Below are 16,352 nucleotides of genomic sequence, written 5' to 3'. Positions count from 1 at the left end.
CAACATTGTCATCCCCTATGTAGCCGGTGTATCAGAGAAACTCAGGCGAGTTTTCTCCAAGCACAACATCCCAGTGCATTTCAGACCCAGCAACACGCTCAGACAAAAACTGGTTCACCCGAAAGACAAAATGCCAAAACACAGACTTAACAATGTGGTGTATGCTGTACAGTGCAGCGAGGAATGCCCAGACCTCTACATTGGAGAGACCAAACAACCACTTCACAAGCGCATGGCACAACACAGAAGAGCCACCTCCACAGGACAAGACTCAGCAGTCCATCTGCATCTTAAGGATAAAGGTCACTCTTTCGAGGATGCCAATGTTCACATTTTGGACAGAGAGGACAGATGGTTTGAAAGAGGAGTGAAAGAAGCATCTATGTCCACTGTGAGCGACCATCTTTGAACAGAGGCGGGGGTTTACGACACCAACTCTCTGCCATCTATAATCCAGTTTTGAGATCCTTCCCAGATGCCTTAACGCCCACTCACATCCTGGGCCATCTGACCTCAGGAATGCGCATGATAAGGTGGAGCCAGCTTTCACAATGAACTCACCCGAAACTCTGGCTGATTGGGACCCACACCCAGTTTCCCACCTTGGCTCAGGCGATTAGAGGATCATCAGGGGTCCTTTGTCCCTCTGTGGGGGGAAAATCCCACTAGGTTTATATCTGGGACTCCCCAACATTTGACCTTAGAACTGAAGAAGCTTCTCAGATGAGAGGTGAAACGTCCTCCAGGGCTCTGACGAGTATTCGTGTTTTAAACTGAAGCTGTTGATCAGTCAATTACGTCGTCCTCAGCAGCACCGTCACACTGATTGACAGCTGTGTTTCTGATCCACAGCTCAGGTGTGTTTTGACTTAAGGCGGAGTATTAGGTGGCCCTCCTGAAACTCATCTCCACACCTGAGTTACAGCGGTTGTTACGCCTCGGGATGCCACTTGCCCAATCATGACCATAAAAACTGCCAGAGGACAACGTGTGCGGAGCCTGAGGCTGATCCAGGTGAGCTGATATTCAGGAAGAGAGCATTTTACAAACATGAGTATTATTAGTTTTTGATCCCTCACATCTGAAGTCTGAATAACCAATCAGTGATCCGAGGACGCGATCCTCAGAGGGACTCATTCAGCTTCAAGCTCCACCCTTATTTTATTTTCTTGAAAACTTTTCCGACCCTCTAACTCTCCTCAGTTATTAACTGGTCTGTTAACACCCCCCGTCTCCGTGGAGCAGCTGCTTCATCAGCTCTCTGTGAAATCAAACGCACCTCTGCTGTGACTCCACCTCCCGAGGGACGCATTAACTTCACCCAATTTACTCGTTTAATTAAACATGGAGCGTCTGGCTGACAGTAACAAGAGGAGGAGCAGGGAGGGAAGAAAAGGAGTAATCAAGGAGGACAAAGAAGAGGGGAGCAAAAAAGAAACGAGGAGGAAGTGGGGGAGATTGAAGAAGAGCAAAGGGACGGTTGATAAAACGAGAGAAAGGAAACTGGAATAAGAAGTACAGAAGAAGAAGTCTCTGTGATGACATTGCCGCCTGTCCGTAAACACCCTGCGATGAAGATGATTGATTGGTTTGACCGTAGAGTGATGTCCTCCCTCTGCCCTGCTGACACTGTCCTGTGATGTCAGACCTCCATGCTGTCAGCTTTGGGTGACCCGGAAATCCACAGATTTGATTGGTCGCCAGGTGTCTTGGTTCGGGAATCACTAGGTGGAGAGAGAGATATGTTGACATCGTCACTAGAACGGCCGCTGTCATGGAAAGAGTCGAGTGAAAGTCACATATTAACCATCTCAAACTGCAGGAAAGCAAAGAGGAGCCAAAGGTTCAGTCTGACCGACACAGGCAGCAACCACCATCAGGAACTGATCAATGACTCTGATCAATGATTCTGATCAGTTACTCTGATCAGTGACCAGTGTTGGGTGTAACAAGAATAATATTACATTTTTCAGTATTGCAGTAATGTCACAGCTGCACAGACAGCATGTGCTAACGCTAAGCTAACCAGACAGCAGGGGCGTCCAAATTGATGGGCTGCATCCTCCTGAGGCCGCATTTGTAGGCCGATTATGTCACAGCGACCCGACGAAGGATATCCAGATTCGTAAATGCGTCCTCCTTTTCCCCAGATTTGAAGGATGGGTCGAGTGTGTCCCTCGTGGCCCATCATATCCCAGAATTCAGCCAATTCCAGTTTACAACAATGGTGGCCGCTACAAAGTTTTAATATTACTCTTATTACTCTTTCTGGGTCACAAAATAAACTTTTAACATATTTTTAGGCGAGAATGCAGCTGTGTAAACTTCAAATATCTGCTTGGTTTTGTTCCTGAGTAAATTGGTTTGGCTGAGATTATAGTTTTCACACAGCTTAATAAACGTCAAACAGAAAACTGATTAAACAAAAGTGTGAGACGGTTGAGAATTTACTCCAGTGTCCTGTTATACTTTAGACAGCAAGGAGCAGAGGGCTGAGTTTATTAAACTCCAACGAGACAGCGGTGACGCAAGTCTGAAGGCTAGACCATTCAATTTACTTCTGGCTTACCTGACCTCCTGAGGACCTGGCCTTCGCAGTCTGTGTGCGCCGGGTCCTCAGAAGGATGCAGCCTCTGAATTTGGACACAGCTAGCATGTGCTAACGCTAAGCTAGCCAAGAACCCAGACTGATGTTAAAGCTGAGAGTATGCAGACCCCAGTCCAGTAGCCAGAGCCTGAACTTCAACAGGTAACAAGCTGATGAGCAGTCAGGCTGTTTTTCTACTTTTTCATGTTTCTACAGTTTAATCACAATGACAACTGCTTTGTGCTGGTTTCCATCTTTGCTTTGTGTGTGAATGGGTGGATGACTGGATGTGTAAAGCGCTTTGGGGTCCTTAGGGACTAGTAAAGCGCTATATAAATACAGGCCATTTAAAGCGCTATACAAATACAGGCCATTTACCATTTGTGTTCATACATAAGAGCAAAGGTGGAAGATCACATGTGTGTCCTCATTATGGGATGTGTTAATGTGTGTGGGGCTGTAGCCTCAGGTTTATGTTGTTAACTGTAATTATGAGACAGTTTGAAACGTAATTTTCCAGTATAATGACAAAGTAATGTCACGAGTAGTATAATGAATTACTTTATCAGACACGTAATTAAGTACTGCATACTTTTAATGAAGGTAACAAGTAATATGTAATACATTCCACATATCCCGTGTCACTTCACACCATACCTTCCTCCCATTAAAAAGGACTAAAACCTTATTTCAGAATACTCTGCTGCTTCATGTTCTGTGTGTTTGTTTCCATCATATTCATTAAAAGCTGTCCTCAGACAGGCTGACGTCCTCCTGGTTGTAACACACAGCCGTCCCTTTACGTGCTCTAAGTAAAAGCCGGACTTCAGGTGTCATCTCGATCTAGGGCAAAGAATAAAATGCCACACACTCTCACCTGAAGAGGGAGCTATGCTTACCCTGCTGCAGGGAAAAAGTCAGAAATGTTCAGAATAATCCTTCTTTGTCTGACACTCTGTCTGAAACAAGCTGTTCTAGCTCCTCCCCCTTTAAGCCTACTCTCTAAATAGAAAACATCTGGAAACCTGCCAAGGGGCAGACTCTGGTCATCATGAGCTTTGCAGCATTTACAGATCCACGTTAGAGGCGCGATATTTATCACACCTAATCATCTGCCTTTGACCTCTGACCCCATCAGGCTCCAACACTGAGCTCCATCCCGCAAGCAAACAGCTGCTTTGGTTCAGCTGAAGCCGTGGCAGGACTGGAGTCAGCCAGCGCTGCCTCGCTGCTTCTGATTCGACAGCTTTAAGGAGTGAGTGGTGAGCTCAGTTGACCCAGCTGGGTCGTGGAGGAAAGTGGGAACAGAACCAACGAAAATACGCAAGTCAGCAGATTTTTTGCTGCTGTAGACTCCTGAACTGATGCCAGCAACACACACACACGCTGGTCTTTCTATCACTGTGAGGACTGCATCAGAGGACCAAACCTGACTCCTGCCTAAAAGCATCAGGACTCGATATCCCCACCAAACGTCCCCTCAGAGTGAACACCTCCGGCTGCTGTAAATCAGCTTGTTAACAAGTTGACTCATTACAATCATGCAGGAAACGCTGCAGCGGCAGAGGACCATGATGGGATTCGTAGCTGCTCTGCATGTCTTACCTTCTGCTGAGCATCTGAAAACAGCAGGTGGCAGAAGCCACCAGGATGAGCAGCAGCAGGGGGATGGTGGGGATGACGACGTACAGCAGCAGCATACCTGCAGAGACACCAGACCACCTGAGCATTAGGTCATGAGCCCAGATCAGGTCAAAGGTCGCAGGTCTTCTTACCTGAAGCTCCGGCCATGGTGACCTGAGGTGGAACGTCTTCGTTGTTTGCAGGCTGTGTGGCCACGCCTCCACCTGCAGTCACTGCTATGGACACAAGAACACACCTGTGCCTTAATACAGAGCTGCAGGTGAGTCCCACCTATGGCTCCACCTGCCTCTATGATCTTATATGGACCTTCCTCCTTACCTGTATCCTGCCCACCAGGTGTGTCATTCACCAGATGGCTCTCTGAAAGACAGGAAGTAAAGAACCTGAGTGAGTGAAGCTGATTGGCTGACAACACCAGGGCTGCTTATCTATGATTGAAGCTGACTGGCTGATGGCACCTGGGTTGTATTTGCAGATGAAGTTGTGTTTCATGTTGCACCGGTCGTCGTTCCATTGGTAGAGATAAGCCCCGCCCAGACCAGAAGGCGCAGTTGGCTGATGGTACATGACAACGCAGGCCTCACCTCCACAGGATGGTTCATCGAAGTACCAGTTCCTGCATCATCAGCACAGTTGGTTAAGCCCAACCCACCCCCTTTAGTAAAACATGCCGGGAGTCACCTGACACAGCTCTGACATCACGCTCACCTGAAGGAGGCCACGCTGCCGTCGGTCCACTGGTAGAGCTGCGGACAGGAAGTTAAGGCATTGCTGAGCTCCGACTGAGTCTGATCCACTCCCTCCACCCGAGTCAGGCCGATCCAGAAGTCCCCGTCAGCTATGCCCCCGCCCCCTCCTGCCCTGTCCACCGCACCTGAACGCAGCTCCTGGAAACAAAAACAAGGAGAAAGGGTCACAGAAAAAGGAGGGGAGGGTCTAGAGAGAACCAGGTGTGGGTCTCACCTGCAGCAGGTGCTCGATGTCTCGCTGTTCCGTCGAGCTCTCGATGCTGAGAAGCGCTCCTCTGTCCATCTCGCAGGCCTGACGCGCCTCGCTGAAGGCGACGCGGCTCGACACGTCATGGAAGTACGCCATCTTATAGCAGGGACGCTCGGCCCCGCCCACACACACTGTCTGACCTGAGACATGGAGCCCCGCCCACAGGAAGATGCATCAGAGCAGCACTGAGTGTGTGTGTGTGTGTGTGTGTGTGTGTGTGCACAACAGTGTGTTAATCACTGTTGCGCACACACACACACACACACTTCACTACTTTAAGTGATTAGCTGGAGTGTCTTCTGCACCATCATCACTTTACTGTTAAAGCCACTAAAGAGCTCCATATATATCTGTCTGCTGTCAGCCCGCCCTCCACCCATCCCTCCACCCACTGTTCCTCCACCCGTTCCTGCTGCCTGTGGTTCAGGTATTTTAGCTGCTCCCCTGATAAATCGAACAGATCTCTGAAACATCAGCTGGCCACATGACCCATTACAAACCTGCAAACCTTACACCAGACACACCACCCAGTGGTAGGCCTGCAAATCCCACATCGCCCCTCCTCTGTCCCCTGAACCTTCAGTCTGCACTCTGCTTCACCTCCCATCTTTTTTTTTAAATTTTTACTAAACCTTGAAAACATCGGCTTCAAGAACGCACATAAGAGTGTGTACGAGCACGCCCGGCTGTGGGCGGCTGCCTCCTATCCCCTCCTCAATCTGTCTGCTGCATCTGTATTCTGACATCTGCAGGAGCTCCAGATGTACACACGAAGCAGTCGTAGTGAGTGTCTACAGAAAATCAGCTAGGACTCAAACAGACAACAAATATGACACAAAGTGAAGTTTATTTTATCGAATCTGTTGAAGGCATCTGAGCTGATGGCCGCGTGTCATCATTGCCATGAAGGCGATGGTTTGAATACTCGCAGTGGTTTGTGTGACTCGATCCTCACTTCGATCAGGTGTCACGTTTCACCCTGACAGAAGAACAAAGCTCTTTCATTTCTCTGATCACAGTCAGATGATGTTTGCACAGGTCAGAAATTCTTTAATGTGATCAAAGCCACAGACACACACACGCACACACGTATACACACACGTATACACACATGCGTACACGTATAAAGACACATACATATAAACACACATACACACAGACACGTATACACAGATTTATACACACACGTAGACACACATTTATACACACAGGTATGCACACATATACACAGACGTGTACACAGACACACACACCACACACATGTGGCTGTACTTTGGTGGACGAGCATCCCTGTAAGGCTGACAGATTTCAGTGAATGACTCTCTGGGAACACGTCACATATCTCACTACATTAATGGTTCTTTTCACTGGTTTAACTGTATTTCCACTTAAACCAGTGCTGCTGGTTTTCCTTCAGAGTGGAAAACATGAAGTGCAGCAGGATGAGCTGCTGCCTGCGCCGCTGCGAGCTGCAACACTGAGGTTTCTGTAACATGGAAACTTTTCACGCCTCAAAAGAGCCACACTGTTTAAAAAGTAATTGGATTACTGCAGTACTCACCGCTCACCACCCGTGCTGCCTCCACCTGGACCATCCCCATCGCCACAACGACCCCGAGCATCAGTCGGTTAATTATCACGATCCTTGAGCAGGTCATCTTTATTTCTTTAAATATGAAATTAAATCTACAAAATAAAAGTGTTTCTGTGGAGAGCTGTTCCAGAGACGTTTCAAAATAAAAGCCTGCCTCTGGTCAGCGTGCTCCTGGTGCCCATGTTTCCTCTCCTGTCTCTGTACTCTGAAGTGAAGCGGGAGGCAGAGGAGCGCCTGTCTCCTCCTCCTCCATCGATCCTGCCCACTGAGCCACAGCTGTAACCTCCTCCTTCAATAAAGCCCGGGGGACCACACACACACACACACACACACACACACACACACACACACACACACGTTTAATTCATTTACTCAGAGCCTCAGCTGATTGGCTCCAACAGAGCAGCTGATCAATAGATGAAATGTGCAGTTATGAGCATCACTTGAGCTCGCCGCTTCCTCCATTGATCCCCGAGCAGGAGGAATTTTCTCTCATTATTCACACAGCAAGCGGCTCCAGTTTCACATTAATGAAAGCTGAACGCAGAATCGGTTTCATTCTGACACACGCCGTGGAAACGCTTCCTGCGTTTTAAACCCCGATCCGTGCACAGATGCTTCCCGTTAAGATGTCTGATTTTAGGTTTCCTTCATCCTGTCAGAGGTCCTGAGATGTTTGTGGGGACATGGATCCCAAACTGCGGACTGGAGCTCCCCCCTTTATCCTCAGTGTCCACACAGCCACTGCAGCAGCCACTGTATGACAGCCGTGGGATGAATGACCCACTCACACTCGACTGTGGTGTCACCCACTGTTTTGACGTCCACCATGGTGGGTTTGTGGAGCATTATCAGTCTGCATTCACAGACTCTGGCTGTATCCCAATCCAGGGTCTGCAGCCTTAAAGGCCACATTTTAAGGCCGGTTAAATCACCGCGACGCGACGAAGGCTGTCCCAATTCAAAGGCTGCTCGAAATGCGGCCCTCAAATGCGTCCTTCATTTCCCTGAATTTTAAGGACGTGGCGGTGTAGACTTCGTGGCCCAACATATCCCAGAATGCATATGTAACATAGTTAAATAGAGTTGAAGTTAAATCCCGCTAAATGGGACTGTCGAAAAAGTGACCCTGCAATATTCACAAAGGGCAAGGGATTCTGGGTAATCCTCAGAATAATGGAGGATTCCTGCGAGGTAAGGAATGCGCAAATGTCGTGGGGAGGAAAAATCATATCGCAGGCTGTTAAAGTAATACAGTCTGACCCGATTATTTCTGTTGTTTATACATCATTTGTTGCGGGTCATTTCTCCAGTCTTTATGTTGAACTGAGTGCACGTTTATGTGAGATTTCTTTATTGGGAGGAGAGGAAACAAAATGGGAGCATAGTTAGCTAACTCTGTTGTTGCTTTCCCGTTTAGATTTTGTGCTGATTGCCCACGACATTAAAAAGAGAGCATTCTAACCATTGCCTTTTTGTTGTGAATGCAGACCAGAGAAGACACTACACAGAGGTCACACATAGCAGCGCGGTGGGTGTGGATAATTTTGCTGAAAAAAACCGGCGGATGAGGGGCGGCCGAAGAGTAAACTTTAAGTAAGTACTGAATATTATGTCACTTATTTATGTGCAAATGTTTAATAACGAAGAACATTAAACATTACTGTTGGCCAAAGTTATGTGACATTAGTGACGTTTGTGCTAACTTGGTTTTAAAGCCTTTACTTTAAAATATACGCCGTTCAATAGCTGAGCTTAATCAGAGAATGATCAAAGTTCATGTAGAAACAAACAAACACATGAACAAAAGATTTTCTCCTTCATTTCTGTCAAACAAAGCTGTATGAAACGTTTCCAGCTGTTAGTATCATTGTTGCTAGGCAACCTGGGCAGCGCAACGAAGGCTAGACTGTCCCATTTCACAAGCCTCGCACTTCCGGCCTTAGCGGTCTTTAAGTACGCGGCCCTTATGGACCGTTAAGGCTGCAGACCCTGAATTGGGATACAGCCACAGTTACCTGCTAATCAGAGCTGAGCAGAGCTGGAGCTCCACCTTCCTGTACGCTCTGTTCCTACAGTGACCGCACAGCAGCATGTTATTGGTCACATGATGTCATTAAAATGCTCCAACAGCACAAACATGATGCAGAGGTCCAGTTCAGGTGAAGCTAGCACACAGTTAGCAGCTACAGCCACCTGAGTCACCATCCACCTGTCAGCCACAGAGGCCACGCCTCTAATAATGCAAATCACATCGTCACCAACATCATCACCACTATCATCACCACCGTCACCATCATCATCATCACCACCGTCACCATCATCATCGTCACCATCACATCGTCACCATCATCATCATCACCACTATCATCACCACCGTCACCATTATCATCGTCACCATCACATCGTCACTATCATCATCATCATCATCACCATCATCCGCACCATCACCATCATCATCATCATCATTATCACCATCATCATCGTCACCATCACATCGTCACCATCATCATCATCACCACCGTCACCATCATCATCGTCACCATCACATCGTCACCATCATCATCATCACCACTATCATCACCACCGTCACCATTATCATCGTCACCATCACATCGTCATCATCATCATCATCACCATCATCCGCACCATCACCATCATCATCATCATCATTATCACCATCATCATCGTCACCATCACATCGTCACCATCATCATCATCACCACTATCATCACCACCGTCACCATCATCATCGTCACCATCACATCGTCACCATCATCATCATCACCACTATCATCACCACCGTCACCATCACATCGTCACCATCATCATCATCACCACTATCATCACCACCTTCACCATCACCACCGTCACCATCACATCGTCACCATCATCATCATCACCACTATCATCACCACCGTCACCATTATCATCGTCACCATCACATCGTCACCATCATCATCATCACCACTATCATCACCACCGTCACCATTATCATCGTCACCATCACATCGTCACTATCATCATCATCATCATCATCACCATCATCCGCACCATCACCATCATCATCATCATCATTATCACCATCATCATCGTCACCATCATCTGCACCATCACCATCATCCGCTCCATCGCCATCATCATCACCACCGTCACCATCATCATCGTCACCATCACATCGTCACCATCATCATCATTGTTGAGGCAGGTGTTCTCTGGGTGCAGAACATGATCATGTGTTTGATGAGCTCGCATATGATGGACAGAAATCGTTTGAGGACGTGTGCAGTCATATGACAGCAGCACTTTACTCTTCCTCTCACATCAATAGAAGCCTGAGATGTTTTCAGTGTCACTCACTAGTCTGCATCGATCAGCTGAGCGTGTGCCGACGGTCCCTGAACGCCACAAGGAAACCAGAATTATCCACTGATGAAAACGCTAGTGGATCGTATCGAGCTGCATCGAGAGCAGCAACAAACACAGGACGTGCAGAAGCAGACGCGCCTTTCAACATAAAACAACTGCCAAGTGTGTGTGCGTGTGTGTGTGTAGCATGTTTACATATCTTTGTGGGACCCAACAGTCACTCACATGGGACCAAAGAGTGTGAAGATATTTTTCAGACTCGAAATGTGGTTTTAGTGTCAGGGTTACAGTTATGTTATGTTTAGATTTAGACTGACGGTCAGGCATTATGGTAGATGTCCCCACAATGATATGAAAACAGAATTGTGTGTGAGTGTGTGCGTGTCGGACAGTAAAGTGTTAACGTGTTGCAGTGAGTTCTGGGATATCGGATGGCTTTACTGACACTCGGGCTGAAACTGGAGCTGAAATTTGAACCATAATTCAGTTTAAAGGTGGAGAAGGAGCTGGAGGTGAGAGCAGTGCTGGGAGGGACAGAGATCTGAGCCTCCTCTTCACTGAAGGAGCAGCTGCACAGAGCATGCTGAGGCCCACGTTCCTCCTACGTGGAAGCTTCTGGAAATGTTTAAAGCTGCTGATCCTTAGTCAGCAGTGAGCGTCTGTGATATCATCAAGTCATCAGCACATTTAAAAACAACACGGGGCGACCAAGAGCGGCAAAACAACGAGGCAAAGGAAAGAAAATCAGCAAAGCTCAGATTATACAGCAGCACACCTGTGTGTGTGTGTGTGTGTGTGTGTGTGTGTGTGTGTGTGTGTGACCAGAGTTTGAACCCATAACTTCACCATCATCTTTTTAAACATCTCACAAGAAGAGTTCATCTGACAGTCACACACACACACGGGTAATGATCTGTTAGATCGCTCCATCCATGCCCTGTATTGATCGTAGTATTGATCGGTCCAGGCGGCTGATCGTCTCTGTCCACAAACGCGCTCCACTTACAGCTGATTACCTCACACACACACACACACACAGAAACGTGCTTACTGCTCTTCTGGGGACCTCACATACACTTGTGTTCATATCCTGAGGAATTAAACTTGTCACCATTTTCATTCATTGGACTGGTTTCAGTGGAGCCTCCCATGCTTCCAGAGACAAACCCGAGCAGCTTCAGGTAGTCCTGCAGGTCTCTTCATCACTGAGAAAAATCTCTGTTCCACCAGGAGCTGGAGAACGAGCGAGAACCTCAGCAGGTGTTTGTGAGAACACGATCAGAAATATCAGGAGTACCAACGCTGCTCTGCAGCTTCAACTAATAAAGGCTGATCACTCAGAGCTGCGTTTTTTTATGTGGAAAAGTTTCATCAGAACTTTCTGAGATCCTTTCGACTTTGTGAGAACCTGTGACTAAAACTAACTCTGGAAACACCACCTGTGCAGGTGTTTGTCTACCAGCTACACCTGTTAGCTTCCTCACGGGGTGGTCTGAGCTCCAGTACTGATGTCCTCCGAGCTCCACGCCAGCCGACTAAACTGATCACAAAGCGCATGTTTCTGTGAAGCACTACATTGCTCTTTATTATCAATATTTCTGAAAAAAAAAAAAGGAGCGTCATACACACACATACTTGTATTTGTGTCTCTGTGAGCACCCTCAGTGTCTTACTGCCTTCCCTGAACCATAAATCGAAGCCTCCTCCTCGGGGTTGAGGAAAGAATCCAACGCTGAATCACCAAACCTGCAGTTCCTCTAATGTCCACTGGAGGCTTTATTTAGACAGTGCATCTTCCTGTTGGTCCTCACAGTGGAACAAAAACTAACCGTTGCAGGTTGATGTGCCATCACACAGTCTGGCCAGCAGCCGTCTGATTGGACGCTTCCATTGAATCAACCTCATAAATCTCAATTTAGAAATTTAGAGAAACTTTATCGATCTGCTACTCTGTGGCCAAACAGTGTGTGATCGACAGATAGCCCTGTGTGTGTGTGTGTGTGTGTGTGTGTGTGTGTGTGTGTGTGTGTGTGTGTGTGTGTGTGTGTGTGTGCGTGTGTGTGTTTGTGTGTGTGTGCGTGTGTGTGTTTGTGTGTGTGTGATTGAGGGTTTCCAGCATTTCAGCCCCCAAATAATTTGCTTTCTTTTCTCATCAATACTCACACACACACTCTGTTTTCCCTGCTCAGCTGATCCACTCTGCAGTGCTTTGACTCCTGGATCCGGCTAAAGGACAACAGGAAACTACTGAAGGATTCCTGGAACACCGGGATGTTCTTCAAGGAGCGCAGCCCTGTTGGAAGCTCCTTCTTTAAAGGTCTACAGTTGAATAACAAACCAACAACACTTTAAGGCTGATAATTTCATCAGGTTTCCTTGAATCTCCTCAAGAACCCATAATAGTGCACAGGTGTGTTTCCATACCCTCAGCGACTCGTGCAAACTACTGAAGAACCCAAAAGCTCACATATGAATCCTTCTGGCCTCACTGTAAACAAACTGTAAATTTCCAGATTGTTTTATTTTATTTTATATTTATTGTCCTCCTTGTATATACTCATTCACTGTATATAAAGTTCTGTCTCTCTCTCTCGTTTTTTCTTTGCACATTCGTGGAGCGTATCAGGTCACATTTCACTGCGTGTTATACCTGTATAACCATGCACGTGACAAATAAAGAATCTTGAATCTTGAATTGAAAGCTTCTCAAGGACCAAACTGAACCCTGCTGTTGATCCTTGGATCATCATTTATTATATTTTCCTGGAATTTACTCGAAGATCTCCAGAATCTTCAGGAATCAGTACAAGAGGGACCAGGATGCACTGAAAGTAATACAAAACACAGGATACCTGCAAACATCTAAAAGGACACCTGGAAAGGGCTTCAGGTTCAAGCAGTAGCGGTTTTTGATATGGGCAACATGGGCGGGGCGGCAGGCTGAAGCAGCATCTAATAACCAACTCGCAAAATAAAACAAAATAAAAACAAACCAACAAACACGAAAACAACAGACATCATGATACAGACTTATAATTTGCACTGATGGTGTTTTGAAATTCTATAAAGTGAGCGCGCGAGCCCTCGGTGCACCTGCTCGCTGCTGAAGTCAAAGTAAACTTTATTGTCATCTCCGCTACAGTACACTATATATAGAGATGAGACGACGAGGCTCCAGTTACAGCAGTGCAAGTAAACAAACAATAAATATAAGAAGAGTAAGAAAATAAATATGAACTTTAGGACCAGGGGTAAAGGGATCAATAACAATTTAATATTTAGAATTTACAGTTTGATGATTTAAAGTCTCACACAACCCGTCGAAAGGGGAGGGCCTGGCTGCTTGCAAATAGAGCACATTTCATTCATAATGTTGTAAATCCAAGATCGTTTTGTATTCATGATTTGAATCCTGGGTTGTGCGAAATCCCAGAAATAAACCCTAGAGAAAGTGAATCTGTGAACTAAGGTGTAGGTCTATTAGGTTATGTTGTGGTGATCCTCGGGTTGAGGGATGGGTGTTCATACTGGAGTGCAAAATTAAAACCAATGGAAGATGGAAGTTCAAAGCCATCAGGTGCAAAAGATACAGGTAAACAGATGTGTCATTGGATTGCATTTATATAGCGCTTTTCTAGACACTCAAAAGGCTTTACAATGCCACTATTCATTCACACACTGGTGGAGGCAGCTACAGTTGTAGCCACAGCTGCCCTGGGGCAGACTGACAGAAGCGAGGCTGCCATATCGCGCCATCGGCCCCTCTGGCCAACACTAGTACGTGGTAAGGTAAGGTGTCTTGCCCAAGGACACAACGACCAGGAAAGACAGAGCAGGGGCTCGAACCGGCGACCTTCCGGTTACAGATGAGCTTCCCAACCCCCTGAGCCGCGGTCGCCCATAAATATAAAATAATGGAAGGTCATGTATCCTGAAACAATTAGAATCAGAATACTTTATTAATTCCTAAGGAAATTATGTGGGTTACAGTTGCTCCAAGAAGAAATGGTAAAAAATAGTAACAGTAACAGACTAAACTCCAAACAATACATGATGTTACAGATTTTACACATTTAAGAAACAGCACTAATAAATGCAGGTCACTCAATTATAAATATCAAGGACTAACAGAGGTGATTATAAAGAAATATCAAGAAAATTGACAAGAATATTACAGAGTAGAAAAGAGCGTGTGTAAAAAGGGTGTAACTATTGCAGTGTTTACAGTGTGTTAGATGGATGAGCTGTACAGGGAGATGGCCAAAGGCAGGAATGACTTCCTGTGTCATTCAGTGGTGCTTTTTGGTAATCTCAGTCTCCCACGAGACTATCCAGCACGTCATGGAGTGGGTGGGAGCAACATTATCGGCCTTGTGGATCAGTTTATTTAGTCTGTTGGCATCTGTGACCCTCAACCTGCTGCTGGAGCAGAAGGAGTGTTCGCCCACGGCGCCAAACAGGCTAGGACCGCCGCTGGGTTCAAGATTAAAGTAAATAAAACTTCAAAACCTCACAGACCTCATGAAAAAATGGTGGTGTGGTTTATGGTAAGTTCAGGGTCCCTGGATACTCAGTGGGAGGAGCTTGGATAAAAGGCCATGCGTCAGGAGAGACACACCTTTGCCTTTGAAGGAGGTTGATTCACCACAGCAGATGTGAAGACGCAGCGTCTCATGTAAGTGTTAATGCAGTGAGAGACTGATTGGTTACCCGGTGTTAGGTTAGGCTAGGGTGACCATATTTTGATTTCCAAAAAAGAGGACACTTGGCCCAGTCATGAAGAACTTTAATAATACTGTTTGCTTAAAGAAAACGTTAACATATTTAAACGATGCCTTCTATGTGCTGTTAAAAAATGGTGAAATAAAAAGTGTCATACAGGCTTTTACAAGTCAACAAGTGCAAAAGAAGAGGACTGTTGGTCACCCTAGCTTAGGCACATACTGTGTTGCGGTCTGTCGGCTTCCTGGTGGAGCCGGCGTGCTCCTGTGTCGGGTTTGAGGTGCAGCAGTAACGACCACCTCAAGGACCACCCAGACCCTGCCTTTGCTTTAGGACAGGGGTGTCCAACTCCAGGCCTCGAGGGCCAGTGTCCTGCAGGTTTTAGATCTCACCCTGGGTCAGCACACCTGAGTCACATCATTAGTTCATTACCAGGTCTCTGGAGAGCTTTCATTTAGCCATTTAAATCAGCTGGATGAGGGGCACATCTAAAACCTGCAGGACACTGGCCCTCGAGGCCTGGAGTTGGACACCCCTGATTAAGACAGTCATCTTGTCAGGCTCTTTGTCCAGCAGCACCTGAACACATCACTGGAAGCACTGTCTCTGCCCCTCCCTCCCATTCATTTGAATACATTGCACTACAGCTCCCCGGATCTACCCCCACCATTATATGTACTGTTTATCCGCCACCTAAGCCAAATAAGGATTTTTTAAATGAATTTTCTGCTCTTCTCACTCATTTCTCTGTACTTTCTCCTAATCTGATAATTGTTGGTGACTTCAATATTCATATGGACAATGACAAAATCCCTCTTTCCAGAGATTTTACCTCCTGCCTGGAAAGTTTTGGGCTTCTACAGTACATAAAGTTTTCTACTCATCTAAAGGTCATATCTTGGATTTGGTCTGTTGTTGTGGCCTTACCCCCACCCATTGTAAAGCCACATTGTTTCTCCAGTCTGATCATATGTTTATTTCTTTTAATGCAAACTCCCACAGTGGGCTCCCCTTAAACATTGAACGGTCTCATTTTCCAGTTCAGCACCATGGTTTACCCCCGACCTGCGTCACCTTAAAGCTAAAGGACGCCAACTCGAACGTCTATTCAAGAAAACTGGACTTAGTATTGTTACAGCTGTGGCCATAAGAACACTGTGTGGACTGTTTTGTTCTGTGTCTCTTTACTGTGCTTAAGACTCTTTGCAGGTCCCTCCCCTAATGAAGAGTAGTGAGCAGCTGATTGGACCGTGGAACACGTGACCATGTTCAAAAAGCCGCTCTGACAGCTCCCGCCGGAGAGAGAGAGAGAGGAGTAGTTTGACAGCCGACGCGGTCCTGACCCTGGTTTCCAGCCTATACTTTTGCTGTGTATGTGTGTGAGCGTGCTCTGTGAGAGCCGCTCCGGGTGTATTAACTTAGTGCTGAGGCACCCAT

General features: G+C 46.6%; 1 protein-coding gene across 1 annotated transcript; it reads right to left on the bottom strand.

Annotated features, from left to right (window-relative positions):
• Nucleotides 1–719: 719 nt before the first annotated feature.
• chodl (chondrolectin) lies at nucleotides 720–7,004 on the bottom strand. Its single transcript, XM_014409931.2, has 8 exons — nucleotides 6,792–7,004; nucleotides 5,195–5,370; nucleotides 4,940–5,118; nucleotides 4,690–4,847; nucleotides 4,550–4,591; nucleotides 4,363–4,446; nucleotides 4,193–4,289; nucleotides 720–1,724 (listed from the first exon to the last, which is right to left on the bottom strand). The coding sequence occupies exons 1-8, from the start codon at nucleotides 6,886–6,888 to the stop codon at nucleotides 1,643–1,645; spliced, it is 915 nt and encodes a 304-aa protein (XP_014265417.2). The 5' UTR covers nucleotides 6,889–7,004; the 3' UTR covers nucleotides 720–1,642.
• Between the last annotated feature and the right edge of the window lie 9,348 nt (nucleotides 7,005–16,352).

Source organism: Maylandia zebra, linkage group LG9 (assembly GCF_041146795.1).
Source record: "Maylandia zebra isolate NMK-2024a linkage group LG9, Mzebra_GT3a, whole genome shotgun sequence".
Classification (NCBI taxonomy): Eukaryota; Metazoa; Chordata; class Actinopteri; order Cichliformes; family Cichlidae; genus Maylandia; species Maylandia zebra.
Note: the sequence above shows the minus strand (reverse complement) of the source record. Positions and strands in the feature narration are given on the sequence as shown.

What these genes read in the sequence shown, in the direction of transcription:
- chodl (XM_014409931.2), bottom strand. Translation starts at nt 6,888, where the DNA reads ATGACCTGCTCAAGGATCGTGATAATTAACCGACTGATGCTCGGGGTC. An exon ending in GGCAGCACGGGTGGTGAGCG is followed by an intron (nt 5,371 to 6,791) that starts GTGAGTACTGCA and finishes TCCATGTCTCAG; the next exon opens with GTCAGACAGTGTGTGTGGGC. An exon ending in CATCTGCAAATACAACCCAG is followed by an intron (nt 4,592 to 4,689) that starts GTGCCATCAGCC and finishes CCTGTCTTTCAG; the next exon opens with AGAGCCATCTGGTGAATGAC.